Raw genomic sequence first — 23,294 nt, forward strand, 5'->3', positions numbered from 1 at the left:
GTGATCTGCCGGCCTCGGCCTCCCAAAGTATTGAGATTACAGGCGTGAGCCATTGTGCCCAGCCTTAAATGTGTTTTTTATGGCTCTCTCGGTTTGCACTTTTCAGTCTCTTTCAAAACGATCTCTTACCCCAGAAACTTCTTGTTTTCCAACTAGTTATCAAAGCCTCTACCTTTAAAATTCTCTCCTCTACAATTTTCTTAAGTAATATGTGGTGGTGGGAGGGAAGTATTACACGGACCCGTAAAACACAAATCGCTGTCTAATCTTTTCAGTCATGTCCTCCATTGATTCTGATCATCCACCTTAAGGCTTCCAAGGCACAGAATGCTCCATCATTTGAAGATTCTTCTCTGAATGCAGAGGGAAAGACAGTCCACTGTGGCCTCTTAATGCAACCTCTTCCTCAAACCAATCCGTGTTTCTCCCTAGAAACGGCAGGTGGACCAGGACATGAGTATGTTTATGGGCCTGCAGGATTATGTGACACAAAAGAATGTCATCGGATGCATCAACACCTCAATTAATGAGGGCAGATACTTGGGCTGGACTGTGTAGCCTCTTTGAAGGCCTACCACAGAACTCTGATTTCATGGGTGGACTGTCTGCGGAGGAGTCCTGACTTAGCAAGAAGCCCAAGTAAAGAATTTTATGGGAGAAGGGACTCTTCAGAGGAAGGCAAATAACAGACTGAAGGAAAGGGCGTTTGAAAAGAAGTGAAGAAATAAAAAGAAAAAAGACATTACATACTGTGTCCACACCCTCTGCAGTGGGATATAAATGCTCCCTAGAGGAAGGAGACCCACAGCTCTGTGGCTTGGAGAATTTAGACTCTGTCTTCAGCCAGGCACTCACTCCCTCCCTCCCAGCACTATGCCCTACAACTTCTGCCTGCCCAGCCTGAGCTGCCGCACCAGCTGCTCCTCCCGGCCCTGCGTGCCCCCCAGCTGCCACAGCTGCACCCTGCCCGGGGCCTGCAACATCCCCGCCAATGTGAGCAACTGCAACTGGTTCTGCGAGGGCTCCTTCAATGGCAGCGAGAAGGAGACTATGCAGTTCCTGAACGACCGCCTGGCCAGCTACCTGGAGAAAGTGCGTCAGCTGGAGCGGGACAACGCGGAGCTGGAGAACCTCATCCGGGAGCGGTCCCAGCAGCAGGAGCCCTTGCTGTGCCCCAGTTACCAGTCCTATTTCAAGACCATTGAGGAGCTCCAGCAGAAGGTGAGCGGTATTGCTGTCATCTCCAAGCAAGAGAGTTTGCTGTGATTCTGTCTGTGATAGAGAAGTGTGTTTCTTGCTTCTGTGCTGTCATAATTCTTGCTTCCTTTTATTTCAAAATGGCTTGTCGCTTTTAAAAAGTTGATGATTTAATATTTATTTTCAGTCCTCACTAAGCCACCTCTCACTCCCCAGATCCTGTGTACCAAGTCTGAGAATGCCAGGCTTGTGGTGCAGATCGACAACGCCAAGCTGGCTGCAGATGATTTCAGAACCAAGTGAGTTGTTCGGAATTTGCACTAGTGTCCATTGCTTCTGTTTAATCTTTAAAGAAAAGGGATTTCCATCTGAAAGCAGATCTACCCACTTGTTGTGAAGGATTCTGCAGAGGATTGGGGAGAACCAAGCAAAGAAATGCAAAAACAGATGAGGACTCACATCAATCTGTTTGTTTTGGGATGAATATTGGGTATTGATGGAGCCTCCAGAAACCTCTGTCTCCTGGGCCTATTCATTACAGAAAGTGGAAAGATAAGGCACATGAGGTTATCAAAAATCATTCCTGTGAGTCTTGAAGATCTACCAGGTAGCACTCTGACCCTGTCCTTGCGCAGGTACCAGACCGAGCTGTCCCTGCGGCAGCTGGTGGAGTCGGACATCAACGGTCTGCGCAGGATCCTGGATGAGCTGACCCTGTGCAAGTCCGACCTGGAGGCCCAGGTGGAGTCCCTGAAGGAGGAGCTGCTCTGCCTCAAGAGCAACCATGAGCAGGTGAGACTAGAAATGAGAAATGCACAAACCTGTCTCAGCCTCTGGCTCAGGGTGGCTTTAGTGATTTGGGGCAGCAGAATGCAGAGTATGAGTATAAGACTGAGGGTTTCCTTTGAAAACATCACGGCAAGAGAAAAATTGGAGAGAGATAAGACCTGTTCATGTTCCCAGACAGGAAACATCTTTCACTTTAAACTAGCACATTATTTGAGTTGCCCAGAGCAGCTCCATGTGCTTGCAGTTGATCAACAGTTGTAGAATGAGTCCTAGCATTGCAGTGTTATTGCTTTGTAAAGTCTTTTTTTTTTTTTTTTGGCAAAGGCCAAGAAAAAAATATCAAACCTTATAAATGTGAGTCTCTACTCTTTCAAAGCATTAGTGAAGAGTGTTTGTGAGATTCTTCCTCTCTCTTGGGAGGGGCCATGACATCCTCTTACCTCTTACTTGACAGCAAGAGTTTTTTGATATATGGTCTGAAATTGCACAGCCTATTTTTTTTGGGCATTCTGAGGTCCTCACAGCCATTTGTAAACTGGGAAAGTTGAATATCAATTAGTTCATCCTTCAGTGGCATCCAAGCAAACTTTTGGGATTTTTTCTGAAGCCAAGTGCCATGGCACAGCAGATGGTGGGGAGGGGGCTATGCCACATGGAGTGCCTTGAGCTGTCACAAACTGCTCCACTCAAAGTTTCTTTTCCGAGAAAATAGACTAACAGGGTTTCAACAAGCAATGCCATTCCTTAGAGTCCATTCTTTGCTGAGCATAGTAACTCTTGTATTTTCTGCATCCATAGGAGGTCAATACCCTGCGCTGCCAGCTTGGAGACCGCCTCAATGTGGAGGTGGATGCTGCTCCCACTGTGGACCTGAACCGGGTGCTGAACGAGACCAGGAGTCAGTATGAGGCCCTGGTGGAAACCAACCGCAGGGAAGTGGAGCAATGGTTCACCACGCAGGTGGGCATCTAAGCACGTGGCCACTCAGGACCCAAGGCTCCCCAGGGCCCCGGAGGCAGGGTCTGATCCTTTCTCCCCTTGGGTGTTTCAGACCGAGGAGCTGAACAAGCAGGTGGTATCCAGCTCGGAGCAGCTGCAGTCCTACCAGGCAGAGATCATCGAGCTGAGACGCACAGTCAACGCCCTGGAGATCGAGCTGCAGGCCCAGCACAACCTGGTGTGTATTGTTCAGACCTGCTGGTGAGCGATGGGAACTTGGGAGGCAGAGTCCCGGGGATGTGCTTGGGGCCACACACTCTCCTTAGCTCTTGGAGCTTGTGACTTCCTCGGAATCCTATGAAGAAATCCGTTGAAGGAGCAGCTCTCTGACATTCCCAATCTTCCCCACCACAGCGAGACTCTCTGGAAAACACGCTGACGGAGAGTGAGGCCCGCTACAGCTCTCAGCTGTCCCAGGTGCAGAGCCTGATCACCAACGTGGAGTCCCAGCTGGCGGAGATCCGCAGTGACCTGGAGCGGCAGAACCAGGAGTACCAGGTGCTGCTGGATGTGCGTGCCCGGCTGGAGTGTGAGATCAACACATACCGGAGCCTGCTGGAGAGCGAGGACTGCAAGTGAGTACATGGGCAGACGTGTTTGATGAAGTGATGCACGTGTGAGTGTAACAGTTAGACACCATGCAAATATTGCATACCTTGGAAAGGAAATTATGCCTTCACACTAGACATGTTCAAACAGAACTCAGACAACATAATATGGCCATCATTTAAAACATAAATGGTTTGGTAGCAAGAGTTGTTTGATGTACAAACTGAAATTGCACTGCCAAGTCTTTGCATTCTACTATGATAATATGCATGACTGCATGATATGTGATCAATGCCTTACTTTTTACAATACTGTATTGTCTGGTGGGTACATTCCCATAGGCTACCTGATTTGATCTTATAATTACCACCAGGTGGGCTGGATCAGTATTCCCTCCATTCTATAGGAAAGTAAACTGGGGCTTAGAGAAGGTAAATGACTCACCCCATGTCATCAGTTTGGCATGAATGGATTTGAGAGTAGACATCAGAGTTTCCGAGTTTCTGTCTACCTTGGTGCTCTATGGCAGGGAGACCATTAACAATTTGAGTTATCTTTGTAGCAGGGGAGTCTGTGCCTTTTCTGTTCTAGGCCAGGTCAAGTCCCTTGACCCAGGCATTCTTACCCTTGGGGATATCTCTGGCATATGATTTTAAAATTGCCCTTAACTCACTTTTCCACATCATTCTTTTGTCTCCAGTCTGCCCAGCAATCCCTGTGCCACGACCAACGCGTGCAGCAAGCCCATCGGACCCTGTCTCTCCAATCCCTGTACCCCTTGTGTCCCTCCTGCCCCCTGCACACCCTGTGCCCCACGCCCCCGCTGTGGGCCCTGCAATTCCTTCGTGCGCTAGAACCTAGGGAATGCCGGAGGAGCAAGGATGCAGAGCCCAGGACTCCAGAGCTGTGACCTGGCTCTGGTTCAACAAAAGGGGCCTGAAAACATCATTTGCATGGCTGGAGTTGCCCGAGTAAGGCAGCCAAGAAACTCACCCAAAGCCTGCAGCCTCCCCAACTACTCCAGACTGTCCTGCTCACCCTTTCCTTCCTGGGGGTCTGTTCCTTCCTATGCTCACCCAGAGAACTCTCTGATGTGCCAGTGGCCCTCCCTTTTAACCTCCTAATAAATATCATTTCCTTGGCAAAGCAGATGCCTTTTTCATTTGTATTCATTTGTTTCAACGTGCTCATCACCTGAGTACACTATAAAAAGCCACTTGAAAGACAGGCCATATAATGGCCTGACTCTTGGATACCAGAGCAGTTTCATGCCTCAGGGGCAGATGGTGAATCTGGTGCCCTGGACCCAGGAGCGAGGCAGGCAGGCCAGTGGGAAGGAGGGTGGAGGTGCTGAGTGCTGCAGTCCCTATCTCCCCTAAGCTATTCTTGGATTTCCCTTCTAACTTGGACATCTCCCAGAGCTGCTTGTATCCAAATCTGAGTGGAAGAGGCATGAGCTGCGGGCTGGAAAGAAGATCTAGAAAACTCATGTTCTTTCAGCAGGAGTTTCGGGTTCAGTGCTGTGTTATTCTGGGTTATTGGTGGTCCAGGCATTTCCCAACGAAGAAACCCTCTGACCTGCCCTGCTATGCCCAGGAATTCCTCCTTTCCCTTGTGTGGGTAGATCATTATCAGCCTGGGCTTCCAGCTTCTGTCCTCCCTCCTCGACTCCAAGTCTTAGAGACCCCGTCAACTCTTTATTTGATCCTTTGGCCTTTCTCAATTCAATCCAACCAGTACCTGTTGAATACCTACTCTGTGCAGATGCTGGGTGGTGGGATGGGGAGAGACACATGAAGAAACACACAGTTCCTGACTGCAACTTACTGACAATTTGTTAAAAAACTAGTCCCCAAGTAGTGGTGTTATAAGGCCCAGTCCCCTGGCACTGTGAACAGCTGGTGGGTGCTAGAAGGAACTCTGAGTACTGAAAGGGACAATGCTGGTACCCAATGGCATTGGTGTTTATCAAGAAAGGGCATCTTTCTTTGACTTTCATGAAGACCCACGGAAGTGTTTAAGCATAGACCTCCCGAAACCATAGAGGGCCATTTTGATCTGAAGGGATCAGAGGTCTTTGACTTTTCCCACCACACCAGGTTTTCCCAGCGGGTATCAGACTCCACCTGGGTGAAACATAGTCCTGTGTCCTAAAATGATCAAGTGAATCGGAATTTTATATATATATAAATATATATAAATATATATATAAATATATATAAATATATTAAAATATATTTTTGTTTGTTTTCATAAAGCGATGATTCTCTCCACCATATAATTTCTCCCTTGATTCTTCTTTTTAAAACTCAAGTTCCAGGATGGATTTGGATTTGTGCTTTGCTGCTTGGCTTGTGAGAAGCCTCTGACCTGGAACTCTGTCTCTACTATGATTCACCCTGTGTCTGTGATTTCCTCCAAACCCAAGGTCAAGCTCAGTCCAGAGGCTCTCTCTCATGTTGCTTGTTTCTTTATTCCACATCCTGCTTATGTATATTATTTTACAATAATACAAAAGTACTGCTAATAGCTCCTGTGGTAGACAGAATAATTGTCGCCTCCATCCCTCATCAAAATGTTCATGTTCTAATTCCTGGAACCTGGGAATATGTTAGATTACATAAAAAAGGAAATCAAAGTTGCAGACAGAATTAAAGTTGCTAATCAGCTGACTTTACGATAGGGAGATTATCTTGGATTATCAGGTGGACTCAGGGTTCTTAAAAGTGGAAGAGGGAGGCAGAAGAGTGAGAAGGTGATGAAACTATGGACCCAGGTCAGAGTGATGTGATGTGAGAAGAACCTGCCTTGTCCTTGCAGGATTTGAAGATGGAGGAAGTGGGTCATGAGCCAAAGAATGCAGGTCATCTCTAGACCTTGGAAAAAGCAAGGATTCTCCTCTAGACCCTTTAAAGAGAAACACAACCCTGCCAGCCCTCTGATTTTATTTTTATTGTGGTAAAATATGTACAACATAAAATTTACCATTTTAGCCATTTTTAATGTACAATTCAGGGGCATTAAGTACATTCACATTGTTGAACCCTATGCACAGATTCCCACTAATTTTTGGCAAGTCTCTTCAGGAACTGCCTTTAGATTCAATTATGAGTCACAATCCTATGGAGGTGGTTTTAAAAATGATCCAAATTGATTGTCTACGTCACTCACAAGGTTTCTCTTTGAACAGCTTCAAAAAAGTCAAACCTATCCTCAAAGGACAAAGGTTTGTTATCAGCAAACTGGATATTAAAAAGATACAGACATTAACAAAATGGAAATTTCTAAACATGCTTTGACTAGAGATGGCATCCTGGAATAAAGAAAAATTCTGGCTGGAGGCAAAATTTATAGGATCTGTAAATTCTGCCATGTTTTTTAAACCATAAAAATCTCAATCGTTGTAGCTATACCTCCCCTTAAACATTTCCATGTGGCTTTCAAATTATTTCCAGGTGCTCTGTCATCATCATCAGACACACGGCAGGACAGTGGTTCTCAACCTTGGCTGTGTTTGAAATCACCCAGGGAACTTAAACAATTTTTTGAGGCTTGAGTCTGCCCTCAGGGAGTCTGATTTTATTGATCTGGGATTCAGCCTGGTCACTGGGAGTTTTAGAAGCTCTACAGGTGATGAGCCTCCAATGAGCTAGGTTGAGACTCACTTACCAGAACCTGGATTCTAGCTCTGACATTTACGACCTTATAGCTCTGTGTCTTTGGATAAGACATGTGGCTTCTCCTAGCTTTAGTTGCCCCAGAGGTAGAGTGGAGATAACCATGTCTTCTCTACTTACTTTATAAACTTGCCAAAGGAAGCATGGAAAGCTGTTTATGGAAACACTTTGTAGACCACATATTTTTATTAGGATTATTGACAATTTTTATTATTGCTGGTACAGCTAAGCTTCTTAAGGTTAAAAAAGTATCATCATTTTCTTTTTCTTTTTGGATTTAGGTTCAACAGCAGGATTTGCATATTGTCCTATTGTCTTTCACACCATAAATTCTTTCTTCTTTAAACCCAGCTGTGCACCAGAAGTGTGCGGTCTGCTCGGCACATTTGATACTTTTTGGCCCCAGGCTCCTCTCGTGATAGGTGGGAGGGCAGCTCCTTTTTCAGTTGTCTGGGCTATTTGTCATGTCTGATGCCCTTGGTGACCTGTTTTATTGCCTCCTGAGCTGTCTTGGTCTAAACTCTTAGCCGGCAGGATCTACCACTCTCCGACCTTTGACTTTTCCCTAGGCTTATCTCCTGGATACTTTTGCTGTTTCTTTTCCTTTCAGTTTCCCTGCAAATTTTATGTTTACTTTGGGATGGAGCTAAGGCACTTTTTTTTTCCGTCCTTACATCTGGAGTTAAAGCCATCATTTGAGTTTTTTGAGGCCTGAGGCTGCTGTCAGCATCTGCAGGAAGAACAGCAGGCTGTCCAGGAGCACTCAGCATTTTCCTCTATACAAGCACATCCTGTTACTTCCAGGAGCCAAGCCATGCCATGATAAGCTTGTGGGATTTGTTACTTTTTTTTTTTTTTTTTTTTGTTTGGAGATGGAGTCTCGCTCTGTCACCAGGTTGGAGTGCAGTGGTGCGATCTCAGCTCACTGCAACCTCTGCCTCCCAGGTTCAAGCAATTCTCTTCCCTCAGCCTCCCAGGTAGCTGGAACTACAGGCGCCCACCACCACACCCAGCTAATTTTTTGTATTTTAGTAGAGACGGGGTTTCACCATGTTGCCCAGGAAGGTCTCCATCTCTTGACCTCGTGATCTGCCTGCCTTGGCCTCCCAAAGTGCTGGGATTACAGGTGTGAGCCACTGCGCCCAGATGGGATTTGTTACTTTTTAAACTCCCAGTTTGCTGAGGAGTAAAGTGATGTGCAGGAAGCCTAGGTGTGTCTTGTCTGGTGCTCATAGCTGGTATTGGAATCCATGATCTCTCTTCTGCATTTTCTCCCAGCTGTTATGTTTTGTCACAGCCTGGCCTAGGTCAGTGTCTCATCTCTCTAACTCACAATAAATATGACGGGTCAGGCCGACTGAAGCCTGCTTACTTGTGTCAAATTTTGAATGAGTTAAATTTACTCCCAACATTTCAGATTCTTCATCTCTGCTACATGGTGACAAAAATGGAACCTGAACACTCAGGTTCTGGGGTGAGGATGAAATACTATATGCAAAGGTACCTAGTAGACTATCTGACTAGAAAGTGATTGATTGATATTCATTTCCTTACTACCTTACTGTCTGGGCACTAGTTTTGTCCTCCATAAATTCAGGTCCTTCTAGCTTTAGAGTTCTTTGATTCTAGGAAACTGAATTTACTTCTGAGATGAACTTTTACAGGGTTAAAACTCATGGTTAGAAGGGTAGTCTTTCTTCTAATTTCTAAATCACTTAGGTAATGTGATTATGCATTTTAATTTGCTTAGATGTTCAGAAAAGACAATCTAGTTTCCAGTTTGGATCAATTATGCAAAAGGACGATTATTTCCCTGTGGAGAAAAATAAATGAGTAAGACTTGGCCTTAGTTCAGGAAGGTACCATAGAGATTAGCTGGGTGCTCAAAGGCTTGGGCAGAGAGGCCTTTGGAGGAATGATGGAGTATGAAGGGGTGGGGAACAGGGCCCTAGAGGGGACCAGAAGGAAAAACTATGAAGTAAGGGGCAATGGGAAACAATGAATATTTCCCTCACAAACCAGAGAAACCTCTGTGCCAAATATAAAGGTTTTGTACTGTGTTTAGGTGTTCATGATCAGGAGTCATAAACCTGAATTGTTCAAATCCCTGCTCCACCATTTATTGCCTGTATCTAGGGCAAATTTGGAGCCTTTCCCAGTTTATTTCTTTATCTGTAACATGGGAATAATAGGCCAACCTTATAGAGTTGTTGGGAGAATCAAATAAGAAATGTGCCAAAGTGCTTAGTGCCTTGTTTGGCATCTAATAAGCCTTGATGAAATGGCAGAATCATCATCAACAACAGCACTGCCATTATGATCATTATTACAAATGCTTGCACAGAGCTATAAGGCTAGAAGATTCCAAGAGGATAACAAAAGCACGTTTCAATCCCAGTACCAGAAAAGAGGCTTTGGTGATATTACAATTTCATGTGGAGAACTTGTCCTCCTCAAGAACTACCCCAAATAAGATAACCAAACCCACAAGATCAGGAACTTAGCAGAGAAGATAGAGGTAATGGTTATCTGCCAACTTCCTATTTCAACCACTAAGTTAATGTTAACATTTGCATTTTGATGGTTAATTTATGAATAGAGTTCTGTGCCCCTAGTACTTACAAGGTAAGTGGGTGAAGTTTGAGCACCACTGGGTTGGGATGGGCAATGGGCAATTTGTCTGCTTAACGAAGTAGAATTTTCACAAAATTCTTCATCTGAGCCACCTGGGTCAACAATAGGAACAATGAAGTTTATGGAAATAAACATCATCACTCCCTCCCCCAAACATGTTCACACACAATACCTTACCTTTTGCAAAAAAAACCAAAACCAAAAACAAACAAACAAAAAAACAAAACTATGAGGTAGGCAGCATTATTATTATTTCAATTCAAGAGATGAGATAAACAAGACTCAAAAAAGGGAATGAACTTCTCTGAGCTCATATCATAGGTAAGGATGTAAATCCAGGTCATTTAATCTCAAATTCGTGTTTTTTGGAGAGTGACATCAGCAAGATGAGGAAATAAGCAGCCCTGGACCCTCCTCACCGTCATGGACACACTAATTCAATAATAATACTCAGATAAATTTTATTTGTGAGAAATCTAGTAACAATTTGAGAGGCTCTTGTACCCTGGATGAGTGTAAAACCAGCCAAATCAAAGTTGGTAGAAAGATTTTAAGATACTCTATAACAATAATCCCTGCTTTCTCAGCATAGTGTCATATGGTTAGAAGGAAATCCCCAGCTCCCAGCTTCTTTGCAGGGAGAGGAGGAAATAACTGGACCATACATTCAACATTCAGATTTTTCTGAGAGCTGCCAATGCACTAGCTTCTGTCTTGCCTGTCTTAGAATGCGGATGGAATCCAGCATACTCCAGACATCTAGGAGCCATTGAGAACAAAGAGGGTAATTTTAACTAGCATATGAATATTCACCACAGCCCTCTCCCTGGCCAAGTTCAGAGCGAGCCAGTGAAAAACCCTGGGTCCCAGGCTCTCCCTGGAGAGAGAGAGTTCGACCTGTGTCCAATATTCTGCCTTTTCTGTGGACAGTATCAGGGATGGGCTTCTGTCTCACCTGTGCCAGAGTGCTATGGAAACTAGCCATACTCAAGATGCCTGGAGGCTGCAAAGATGGTGGTTTGGACTAGCACAAAAATTTGAGAGGTCCCCAGTATCTCTGGCTGGGCTGATTGGTGAAGGTCTTCTCCAGTACAAGGCCAGTCCATGAAGATTGGGAGAGGTGGCTGTTTTGTCTAATGCACAGACACCAGCACAAAGATCCAAGGAAAATGAAGAAACAGGGAAATATGTCCTAAACAAAGGTACAAGATAAATCTCCTGAAGGTGACCCCAATGAAAGAGATATACAATTTACCTGAAAGAGAATTTGAAATAACCGTATATTCAAAATAGAGAATTCAAAATAACCATATAACCACAGGCTGGGCATAATGGCTCATGCTTGTAATCCCAGCAATTTTGGGAGGCCGAGGTGGGTAGATCACTTGAGGTCAGCAGTTTGAGACCAGCCTGGCCAACAGGGCAAAACCCCATCTCTACTAAAAATATAAAAATTGGCTGGGTGCAGTGGTGCGCAACTGTAATCCCAGCTACTCAGGTGGCTGAGGCATGAGAAATGCTTGAACCCAGGAGGTGGAGGTTGCAGTGAGCCGAAATCATGCCACTGCACTCCATCCTGGGCAACACAGTGAGACTCTGTCTCAACCAAACCAAACAAAACAAAACAAAAACAAAACAAAATAACCATAATTAAAGATGCTCTGCAAGGCCAGAAGAACAATACACAAAGTGAGAATTTTCAACAAAAAGGCAGAAAATACAAAAAGTACCAAACAGAAATCATGCTGCTGAAAAATACAATAACTGAATTGAAAAATTCAATAGAGGGATTCAACAGCACACTAAATCAAGCAGGAGATAGGATCATTGAACTCAAAGTCAGGCAATTGGAAATTATTCAGAGGAACAAAAAGAAAAAAGAATAAAAAAGAGTAAAGAAAGCTTAAGAGATGTATGGGGCATCATCAAGCAGACCAACATTCACATTAGGAAGATCCAGAAGGAGAAGAGAGAGAGAAAGTTTAGAAAACTTATTAAAAAAAATAATGGCTCAAAACTCCTGAAACCTGAGAAAGAACATTGACATCCAGATCCAGGAAGCCCAGTGTATCCCAAATAAGATGTTCAAATAAATCAAAGTGATACACATTATAATTGAATTGTCAGAAGTCAAAGACAAAGAGGGAATTTTGAAAGCAGCAAGAGAAAAGTGACATCATGTACAAGGGAACATCCATAAGGTAATTAATACATTTCTTAGCAGACACTTTGCAGGCCGGAAGGACATGGGATAATGTATTTAAAGTGCTGAAAACAAACAAACCAACAAACAAACAAACTGCCAACCAAGAATATCATTCCCAGTACAATTATCCTTCAAAACTGAAGGAGAGATACAGACTTTTATAGATAAACAAAAGCTGAGGTAGTTCATCATCACTGGACCTGCCTTACAAAAAATGTTAAAGGAAGTTCTTTAAGTTGAAACAAAAGGATATTAAACAGTAATATAAATGCATGTGAAAGTATAAAACTTGCTGGTAAATGTAAATATATTGATAAATATAGACTACTGTAATACTATAATGGTGGTAGGTAAATCACTCTTTTAATTCTACTATAAAATTATTTATTTATTTATTTATTTATTTATTTATTTTATATATTTTTTGATACAGAGTTTCACTCTTGTCACCCAGGCTGGTATGCAGTGGTGTGATCTCGGCTCACTGCAACCTCCGCCTCCCGGGTTCAAGCGATTCTCCTGTCTCAGCCTCCTGAGTAGCTGGGATTATAGGCGCCTGCCACCACGCCCAGCTAATATTTATATTTTTAGTACAGACGGGGTTTCTCCATGTTGGCCAGGATGTTCTCGAACTCCTGACCTCAGGTGATCTGCCCTCATCAGCCTCCAAAAGTGCTGGGATTATAGGTGTGAGCCACCACACTTGGCCCTCTACTATAAAATTTAAAAGATAAAAGTATTAAAAATAACTATAACTATAAAAATAGGTTAATGCATATGCAATATAACAAGATGTAAATAATGACATCAATACATAAAAGATGTGTGTGGGAGAAGCAAAAGAGTAGTTTTTGTATGCAGTGAAAGTTATCAGCTGAAAACAGACAGTTATAAGTTGTTTCATATAAGCCCTATGATGATCACAAAAAAATACCTATAGAAGATACACAAAAGAAAAAGAAAAAAGAATAAAAACATATCAATACAAAAATCCATGAAACACAAAGGAAGACAGCAAGATAGGAAAAGAGAGACAAAAGAACTCTGAGAAAGACAAAAGAATTAACAAAATGGCAATATTAGTCTTTCCCTATCAATAATTTATTGAAATGTAAATGAATTAAACTCTCCAATCAAAAGACATGGAGTAGCTGAATGGATTTTCAAAAAACCAACAAGTTCTATCTACATACTATCTAGAAGAGACTGACTTTAGATTTAAAGACAATGTACAGGCTGAAAGTGAAGGAATGGGAAAAAAAATATTCCATACAAATGGTAACCAAAAGACAGCAGGATGGCTGTACTTATATATCAGACAAAATAGTCTTTAAGTCAAAAATTGTCACAAAAGGCAAAGAAGAACATTATATAATAATGAAAAATTTCACCAGGAAGATATAACAATTGCACACGTATATGAACCCAACATCAGAGCACCTAATATATATATAACAAACATTGACAGAACCAAAGGGAGAGATAGACAATGCAATAATAGAAGAATTCAGTAACTCACTTTTGATAATGAATAGAACATTCAGATAGAAAATCAACAAGGAAACAACAGATTTGAGCACTACTATAGAACAAATGGACCTAACAAATAACACGTTCTATCCAATGGTAGCAGAATGCATATTCTCCAGTGCATGCGGAACATTCTCCAGGGTAGATCACATATTGGGTCACAAAACAAGTCTTAACGAATTTAAGAGGATTGAAATCATACTAAGTATCTTTTCCTACCACAGTGGAATGAAACTAGAAAACTAGAATGGAAATAGGAAAAAAACTGAAAAATACACAAATATGTAGAAATTAAAAAACATTTAAATAATCAATGGGTCAAAGAAGAAATCAAAAAGGAAATTAGAAAATATCTTGAGACAAATGAAAATGAGAACACAACGTATCAAAATTTATGGGATGCAGCAAAAGCAGTACTAAGAGGAAAGTTTTATATATGTATATACGTAAACCTATATCTAAACATACACACATGCCTACCATGTACCTACAAAAATTAAAAAATTAAAAAAGATAACAAACTAAGCTCAAAGTTAGCAGCAGGAAGGATATAATAACACTTTTTGCTCTAAATTTTATTATGATACTTACGATAAAACTTAGAGCAGAAATAAATAAAAATAGAGACTAGAAAAACAATAGCAAAAAATCAATGAAACAGTTTTTTTGAAAGACACAGAAAATTTACAAACCTCTAGATAGACTAAGAAAAAAAGAGGAAACACTCAAATAAATAAAATCGAAGATATGCTTTTCTGCTCCTCTCATGCTGCCTTTGAAATTCAGACGCAGCCTTCTTTAAATGATTTGTATTGTGTTCCACAAATAATCTTTTGGGACTTCTTTCTGAAACATGACTTTGTTTCTCTGCAGAACAAAGGCAAGGTAGAGTGACAGGGAAAAGAAGTGAGGTAGGGAAGGCTATTCTGTGAAGAGTGATTATTGGGCAATAGAGAGGTTCCCTAGGTTATGCAAGAGTCAAAGGGTAACTGGATCCCAGAGGTGATAGAAGCACACTTATCAGAGACAGTGTCTACTTGTAGGGACAACAGAGTAAATCTGCATTCTCATGGGCACTGTGGCTTGTCCTGGAAGCATCTCAGGCTGGCATAGTCATACCTCTAGGAGAGTTAATACTCTAGAAAGAGGAACAAGTCTAGAAATAAGATGATAGAAATTTCCAGAGAACTTAAGAAAAAGCCACCATGGATACAAAGATACCTCTGAGCACCCTTGCTCCAATTTTCATTTCTTGGTGAGTCTGCAGTATTATGCTTCATATTCATGCTTCAGTGCTGCCATCTGAACTCTCACTGCTCCAGACTGTTTCCAGCATATTTTTTCTTCTAGATATTTCTACTCTTGCTCATCTTTAGAGAGGCTGTTGCTTTAGTACAAGTTGGCAAATTTTTAAATTTTAGGGCTTTGTGGACACTATAGTCTCTGTCACAACTACACAACTCTGCCACTGTAGCACAAAAGCAGCCATATACAATAGCTAAACAAATGGGCATGGCTGTGTTCTATTAAAACTTTATTTACTGCCGGGCGCATTGGCTCACGCCTGTAATCCCAGCACTTTGGGAGGCCGAGGCGGGCGGATCACGAGGTCAGGAGTTCAAGAGCAGCCTGGCCAACATGGTGAAACCCCATTTCTGCTAAAAACACAAAAATTAGCCGGGTGTGGTGGCGGGCACCTGTAATCCCAGCTACTTGGGGGGCTGAGGCAGATAATTGCTTGAACCCGGGAGGTGGAGGTTGCAGTGAGCCGAGATCGTGCCACTGCACTCCAGCCTGGGCAACAGAGTGAGACTCTGTCTCAAAAAAAAAAAAAAAACAGAAAACAAACAAACAAAAACTTTATTTACAAAAATTCAGCAGGGTAAACTTGACGTGTGGGCTGCCGTTTGCAGATGCCCTCTTTTAGGTATATTCCCATCCATTCCATTGGTTTCCATTTTACTTTCTCATTTCTCAACCATGAACATGCCATTGTTTTCAGTTGCTCCATGTGTTGGCAAGTTCCCTAAACCCCAACCAATAGTAAGGCTCAGGATCATTTCGGCGAATACAGGTTGAGTTTCTGCTATAAAAACAAATTGAATGCTGAAACATGGATGAATGTTGGAGAAAAGAGTTACTTGGAAGAGTAACTCTCAAAGCTCTCTCTCAGAGCTCTCTCTCTGGGGAGAAAGAACAGTGGCGGAAACTCCTGGGTGAGGAATCCCTGATTCCCAAACAACTCCACCCCATGTCCCTGGCTGTCCTCCCCTCTGAGTAATGCAGACAGCCTTTTGGGGCTGTGATGATTCTATCTCCTATGAAGCCATCTGATGAAACTCTGATTTCACCAACCACTAGCACCCAGGAAGAGTCTGGTGTGACATAAGCTGAATGGAATAATTTTATGGGTTGAGGGGGGACTCTTTAGAAGCATCTAACTAGCATATTTTGGAGAAAAATTAGCTGAAGCATTAGGAAAGGAAACTATGCTGTATGCCAAGCCCCCACCCACAATTAATGCTATAAAAGGACTGCGGAGGAAGGAGAGACTCAAACCGGCCCACATCCACCTCCAGCAGCTTACCTGCTTTTCCATTACCTATTCCAGCACCATGTCTTACAGTTGTTGCCTGCCCAGCCTGGGCTGCCGCACCAGCTGCTCCTCCCGGCCCTGCGTGCCCCCCAGCTGCCACGGCTATACCCTGCCTGGGGCCTGCAACATCCCCGCCAATGTGAGCAACTGCAACTGGTTCTGTGAGGGCTCCTTCAATGGCAGCGAGAAGGAGACTATGCAGTTCCTGAACGACCGCCTGGCCAGCTACCTGGAGAAGGTGCGTCAGCTGGAGCGGGACAACGCGGAGCTGGAGAAACTCATCCAGGAGCGGTCCCAGCAGCAGGAGCCCTTGCTGTGCCCCAGCTACCAGTCCTACTTCAAGACCATTGAGGAGCTCCAGCAGAAGGTGAGGGGGTTGGCCATATGGGGAGCCAGCAGCAGCTGGCTCTCTTTGAACAGTAAGACATTTTCAAGTTCAAGTGTACCTCATGAGAGAAATTTCTTTTCAGATTCTGTGTGCCAAGGCTGAGAATGCCAGGCTGGTGGTGAACATTGACAATGCCAAGCTGGCCTCTGACGACTTCAGAAGCAAGTATGTTGAACTTCAAGGTCCCTATGTTTCTTTCATGGCCCTAGGGACCTACTATTGCCTGGAAGAGAGGAGAAAGCCATTTCTCCCTATTTCTCCTCCTAGGGCTGGTTATGTAAAATTAGTTTCAAATAGGGAACTAGACTCATGTGCTGCCTGCTCTTTGGTCTATACTGGTTTTTTTGGAAGTGTTTCTTAAACCACGAAATTCAGAGATTGAAATGAATTGTTCTTTGGGAATTGATTTGGTGGTATATTAGCTAACAAAACTGAGAACACAGTGAGAGACTTCATCTCATGTGTGCCTGTGGGCTCCTCGTGGTGTTAGGTGAGTCAGGGAACCTCTTCAGCCTATCCATGGACAGCTTGACTGAAGCATATGGAAGAGAAGAGGCAGAAAACTGTGTAAGTTCAAGAAGATTCAGGCCAATTCTACCCAAACAACACATGAGAGGGGAAGGTGGTTTTCTTTCCTGACTTATCCTCCCACTCCAACGCGTGCAGGTACCAGACGGAGCAGTCCCTGAGGCTGTTGGTAGAGTCGGACATCAACAGCATACGCAGGATCCTGGATGAGCTGACCCTCTGCAAGTCCGACCTGGAGTCCCAGGTGGAGTCCCTGAGGGAGGAGCTGATCTGCTTGAAGAAGAACCATGAGGAGGTATGAAACAAATTCACAAAAGCAGGCCTCAGAACTAAGCTACTAGCACTGGGAATCAGGAGAGGATTACTGTCTGGATCCCTGGTCTGGGACCCTTCTCTGAGGAACTCAAGATGTTCTCAGAGAGTGATGGTGCTACATCCATATCAAGGAGTGGATGAGCTGCTCATTCTTCAGCGGCTGGGTGAGGGTTAGGCAGGTGTTGGAATTACTGAGGAGGGACATCATTCATTGAGCCCTGCTCTCTGCTGATCACTGCTAGGTCCTGAATTTGGTGGTGGAGATGGAGGGACAAAAAAGAAATAAGACATGGCCCTTTTCTTAAAAGAGCTCACAGTCTAGTATAGAAAGACAGTCATATAAACACAGTGATATAAACAAGACAGAGTGAAACAAGTACCATATGAGATGTACAAGCAGTATGCTCTAGAAATAATCCAGGCTGCCCAAGAGGAGATAGGGAACTCTTCTCAGATGCAAAGAGGAGGATTCCAGTACTTGGGTGTTTCAGTCTGAGGGAAGAGGTTGAACAAAGACACAGAAGTGGCAGGGCAGGGTGTATCTGAGTATGGCTGGGCATGCAGTACCTCCAAGGATGTGATGAAAGTGAAGATGTGATGGGAAGCGGGGAAGGACTTGCATATGCCAAGGAATTTAGACTTAGTCTTGTAGAAGGTGTGAGGTTGTTTCAGTTTCTATGGGACAACAATTGATGTGATCCCTGTTGGAGTTTATTGCTATAAAATGTGTTTTTTCGTCTTTGGGAATGATCAGAATCTTCCTTTTAGTGCTTTTTTTTTTGACGGAGTCATACTCTGTCACCAGGCTGGAGTGCAGTGGCGTGATCTAGGCTCACTGTAACATCCGACTGCCTGGTTCAAGTGATTCACTTGCCTCAGCCTCCTGAGTAGCTGGGATTACAGGCACGTGCCACCACGCCCAGCTAATTTTTGTATTTTTAGTAGAGACGGGGTTTCCCCATGTTGGCTAGGATGGTTTCAATCTCCTGACTTCGTGATCCACCTGCCTCTGCCTCCCAAAGTGCTGGGATTACAGGCTTGAGCCACTGTGCCCGGCCCCTTTTAGTGCTTTTTGGGCAGCATCAGGCTCATTTTCCTAGAGCAGGAAGATGGCACATCTTCTATGGGACAGCAATTGATGTGATCCCTGTTGGAGTTTATTGCTATAAAATGTGTGTGTCACTCTTTGGGAATGATCAGAATATTCCTTTTAGTGCTTTTTGGGCAGTATCGTGCTCATTTCCCTGGAGCAGGAAAATGGCAGATCCATTGCCGTAGGTTCATTGTTTCCCTTTTCTCCAACAGGAGGTTAACACCCTGCGCTCCCAGCTTGGAGATCGCCTCAATGTGGAGGTGGACACTGCCCCCACTGTGGACCTGAACCAGGTCCTGAACGAGACCAGGAGTCAGTATGAGGCTCTGGTGGAAACCAACCGCAGGGAAGTGGAGCAATGGTTCGCCACGCAGGTGGGCATCTAAGCACGTGGCCACTCAGGACCCGAGGTGCCCCAGGGCCCTGGAGACAGGGTCTGATCCTTTCCCCACTTGGGTGTTTCAGACCGAGGAGCTGAACAAGCAGGTGGTATCCAGCTCGGAGCAGCTGCAGTCCTGCCAGGCGGAGATTATCGAGCTGAGACGCACGGTCAATGCCCTGGAGATCGAGCTGCAGGCCCAGCACAACCTGGTGTGTATTGTTCAGACCTGCTGGTGAGCGATGGGAAGTTGGGAGGCAGAGTCCTGGGGATGTGCTTGGGGCCACACACTCTCCTTAGTTCTTGGAGCTTGTGACTTCCTTGTAATCCTGTGAAGAAACCCTTTGAAGGAGCAGCTCTCTGACATTCCTGATCTTCCCCACCACAGCGAGACTCTCTGGAAAACACGCTGACGGAGAGCGAGGCCCGCTACAGCTCCCAGCTGTCCCAGGTGCAGAGCCTGATCACCAACGTGGAGTCCCAGCTGGCGGAGATCCGCTGTGACCTGGAGCGGCAGAACCAGGAGTACCAGGTGCTGCTGGATGTGCGTGCCCGGCTGGAGTGTGAGATCAACACGTACCGGAGCCTCCTGGAGAGTGAGGACTGCAAGTGAGTATGGGGCAAATAATGTCTGAGAAGAATGTGTACAGTGGGATATTGTAGGCACACAAATGGTGGCCATTTTTTCAACTAGTCAGGCAACACAGATTAACTGTGTAGCATGTGTCCAGTGATCTGTGATAGCTAAGCAAAGGGAGGCCAAAGGTAAGGGAACAGCCCCTGCCTCAGGGGGCTAACAATGGAAGAGTGGTGGTAGGAGCTGGCCAGTCGTAGGAATAACATTTGTGTAAGGCACATTAAGTTCCAGGAGACCTCAAGAGTATGAGATAATATTTTTGAAAAGCACAATTTTTCCACCTCTGCACATGGCATTCTGGGAGAGAGAGAAGGGTTTGGTAGTAATCAGAACTTGATTCTGGCTGGGTGCAATGGCTCATGCCTATAATCCACTTTGGGAGGTTGAGGTGGGTGGATCGCTTGAGGTCAGGAGTTCAAGACCAGCCTGGCCAACATGGTGAAACCCCATCGCTACCAAAAATACAAAAAATTAGCCAGGCATGGTGACGCATGCCTATGATCCTAACTACTTGGGAGGCTGAGGCAGGAGAATCGCTTAAAACTGGGAGGTGTAGTGAGCCTTGGCTCCCACTTGCAGTGAGCCAAGATCGCACCACTGCACTCCAGCCTAGGCAACAGAGCAAGACCCTGTCTCAAAAACAAAACAAAAAGAACTTGATTCCAACTAACTCCAGCCACTGAGAATTCATAGGTTGTGTCATTAAGCCCAAGGTATTATGTGCATTAAAACCTCCTCCTAAAGCCATTCTAAACCTCCTTGTCCTCCTAGGCTCCCCTGCAACCCATGCGCCACCACCAATGCTAGTGGCAACTCCTGTGGACCCTGTGGCACCTCTCAAAAGGGTTGCTGCAATTGAAAAGCTTGTATCCTCTTTGAAGACATCTACAAAGCCATTTAGATCAACCACAGGAAGGATCCTCAAGTCCTGACTTTTCTGGAGCTCAGCTGACATCAAGAAACCTCATCTTGCCTCTATGTTATTTCTAGAATGCTGAAAAGCTTTCCCAACCCAAGCAAAGACACACAACATCAACTTCCAATGTCTGGACAACTCCTTCCTGTTGAGGGTCGAGCCTCTTGGTTTCTAAAGATGTTCAGCTCCCTGTAATCTGAGCTCCAGTTACTACTTTAGGGTGTTTCCTGAACGTACTACTGCATTTCCTGTTTTCCTTTCTTCTTTGGCATTCTCTGGAATGCAAGGAGGAGACTTCATTTACTTCCCAATAAACTTCATTTCTCTGGCATAATAAATGTTTCTCATTCATATTCATGCATTGTAAATTACTCATCGTAGCTGTTTCATAAAAATACCCCTTCATTAGGAGAATAAAATGAAGTAAATGACTGAGCCAAGCCTTTATGCTTCACCAGAAACACTGATGTAGACAGGGAAGGACATCCTTCTGGGAGACTCCCACCCAGGGTAGGCCATGCAGGAAACCTGGCCTTCAATACCCATGCTTGCCTTGCCTTGACTACAGGGCCCTTGGCAATTTTGCAAAGCCTCCCCAGACTTCACTGCTATCTCCAGCTCTCACCCTCATCAGAATAGAATGCTCTGCTTCCCTTTCTCCTAAACTGCCTGAAGAAACTACAGAAACTGCTTCTACAGAAACTGTTCAAAGAGCAGTGATTCTCTCCTCTCAACCTCTCTGCTGCTCCTGCCTTGCTGATATAGATACCTACTCCTCCCTTAAAATACACCTTCAATGATTTCCATAACCCTGCACACTCTGGGTCTTCTTGTAATATCCCTAATTACCTGTTCTCTGTTGTCTTGTTAGCTGTCTTCCCCTTTTTGTCCCAAATGAAGGAAACACCTATATTCTCAGCCCTCTGTCTTTCTCTTTCTACGTCCCTGTTCATGTAGATCTAGCTCCTCTATGCTGATGACTGCCACATCTCCCTCTCATCTCAGCTCAGTTTCCAGGTTTTCTGTTGCGCATATGACAGCTTCACTTGGTATCAGGTCATTACATCATGTTTAATTGGACTAAAACGTATTTTTCCCAAACTGGTTCATCTTGCCGCCCACTTGTTATGCCTGACATGTTGTCCTCCAGATAGACCCTTTAAATGCAGTCCTTACCTTTCCCCTCTTCAAGTTTATTCTTTCCCCTAGATCTTTGGTCTTATCCATAATGTTCTTCCATAGCCTCTTTATCATTTCATTTTCTATAATTCCAAGAAAGGCCAATGTTCATTAAACATCTCCCCCAAAACATTAATCTTACCCCACACCCCACTTGCCTCATCCCTGAATTTTTAAAGCTTTCAATTTTATAGGCCAGTCTCAATTATCCATTTAATTTAATCCTATCTGATTGACACAACGGCAATCAATCATCTATAGTGTGTGCTGGGTACTGTGGGCGGTACTGAGAAACACAAATAAGTGAATCCCAGTCTCGGCCCACAGCATGTTTTACAGTTTAGAGTGGATGAGACAAAGCTACAGTCGTCATAGACAAATATCAGTGTGGCTCAAGAAAGGTGTAGATAAAGAATTATGAATTTCAGATGTATGAGAGAATGAAAAGAAGAGGCTCCAAGAAGGAGGGAGCACTCAGTCAAAGCCTTGAAAACCCAAATGTTCTGTTGATATAAATTTTGTCTGCCTGTCTTGTTGACTGCAGGCCCTTCAGCAGAGGCAATATCATCACCTAATTAAAGACGATGTAAACCATGGAATACTGTAAGTGGAATAAATAAGGAAGAGTAACACTAATGAAAATTCATGGGAGGTTATTAAAACTTTATATACTTCGCATAGTTTCAACTTCAATCAACGATTACTGTATGATATTAGCATAATTCTGAAATAAAGTTTGCTGGGAAATGTCTGGTCAGGTGAGTGTGTGTAGGCCATAGAAGAGGGAAAGTTTTGGCCAGGGGCAGTGGCTCACGCCTGTAATCCCAGCACTTTGGGAGGCTGAGGCAGGTGGATCACGAGGTCAGGAGATTGAGACCATCCTGGCTAACACGGCGAAACCCCGTCTGTACTGAAAATACAAAAAAAAAAAAAAAAAAAAAAAAAAAAAAAATTAGCCAGGCATGGTGGCACACACCTGTAGTCCCAGCTACTCAGGAGGCTGAGGCAGGGGAATAGCTTGAACCCAGGAGGCGGAGGTTGCAGTGAGCCAAGATCGTGCCACTGCACTCCAGCCTGGATGATAGAGTGAGACTCTGTCTCAAAAAAAAAAAGAAGAGGGAAAGTTTTCCTGAGCATGAACTTTGCCTGGAGGAGTTATGAGGTGTGTTTAGAAATTGACAACCCAATCCCTAGCCTAGAACAGAGGGTAAGTGTGGTAATAGGAGATGAAACTGCAAGGTAGTTAGGTACGGCCATATTTGGAAGTGCTCCGAATGATTATACATGAGATTTTCTTGTAAGGGAGTTTGCCATATGATATACTTGACAGCTGTGTACAGGTTGGGTTGTGAGGAGTCCTAGAAGCTGGATGAAATAGAAGGAAGATCAATTAAGAGGTGAGAGACAATAAGGACTGAGATAAGTGGAGGAGAGTGAGGCCAAAGAGGGGTAGGTTTTAGAGGCGTGGCTTAAATATGGAAGCTGAGTAGAGATAGAGGAACAATGGAAAGAAAAGGAAGGAAACTAGTACTGATCACACACTGTATTAGGGTTATCCAGAGAAACAGAAACAGTAGGCTATCTATAGATACATAGAAAGAGATTTATTATGAGGAATTAGCTTATATGATTATGGAGGCTGAGAAGTTTCATAATCTGCTGTCTTCAAGGTGGATGCCCAG

The 23,294-nt window shown here is 44.0% G+C and overlaps 2 protein-coding genes across 2 annotated transcripts; both read left to right on the plus strand.

Moving 5' to 3' along the window:
• Positions 1-656: 656 nt before the first annotated feature.
• KRT31 (keratin 31) lies at positions 657-4,683 on the plus strand. The gene is made up of 7 exons (XM_004041673.5): positions 657-1,221; positions 1,414-1,496; positions 1,833-1,989; positions 2,785-2,946; positions 3,038-3,163; positions 3,340-3,560; positions 4,235-4,683. The coding sequence occupies exons 1-7, from the start codon at positions 781-783 to the stop codon at positions 4,386-4,388; spliced, it is 1,344 nt and encodes a 447-aa protein (XP_004041721.4). The 5' UTR covers positions 657-780; the 3' UTR covers positions 4,389-4,683.
• An 11,438-nt stretch (positions 4,684-16,121) lies between these two features.
• Positions 16,122-20,782, plus strand: KRT34 (keratin 34). Its single transcript, XM_031011471.3, has 7 exons — positions 16,122-16,544; positions 16,648-16,730; positions 17,232-17,388; positions 18,714-18,875; positions 18,967-19,092; positions 19,269-19,489; positions 20,289-20,782. The coding sequence occupies exons 1-7, from the start codon at positions 16,197-16,199 to the stop codon at positions 20,374-20,376; spliced, it is 1,185 nt and encodes a 394-aa protein (XP_030867331.3). The 5' UTR covers positions 16,122-16,196; the 3' UTR covers positions 20,377-20,782.
• The last annotated feature ends 2,512 nt before the right edge of the window (positions 20,783-23,294 follow it).

The sequence above is a fragment of the Gorilla gorilla genome, chromosome 4 (genome assembly GCF_029281585.2).
Source record: "Gorilla gorilla gorilla isolate KB3781 chromosome 4, NHGRI_mGorGor1-v2.1_pri, whole genome shotgun sequence".
Lineage (NCBI taxonomy): Eukaryota > Metazoa > Chordata > Mammalia > Primates > Hominidae > Gorilla > Gorilla gorilla.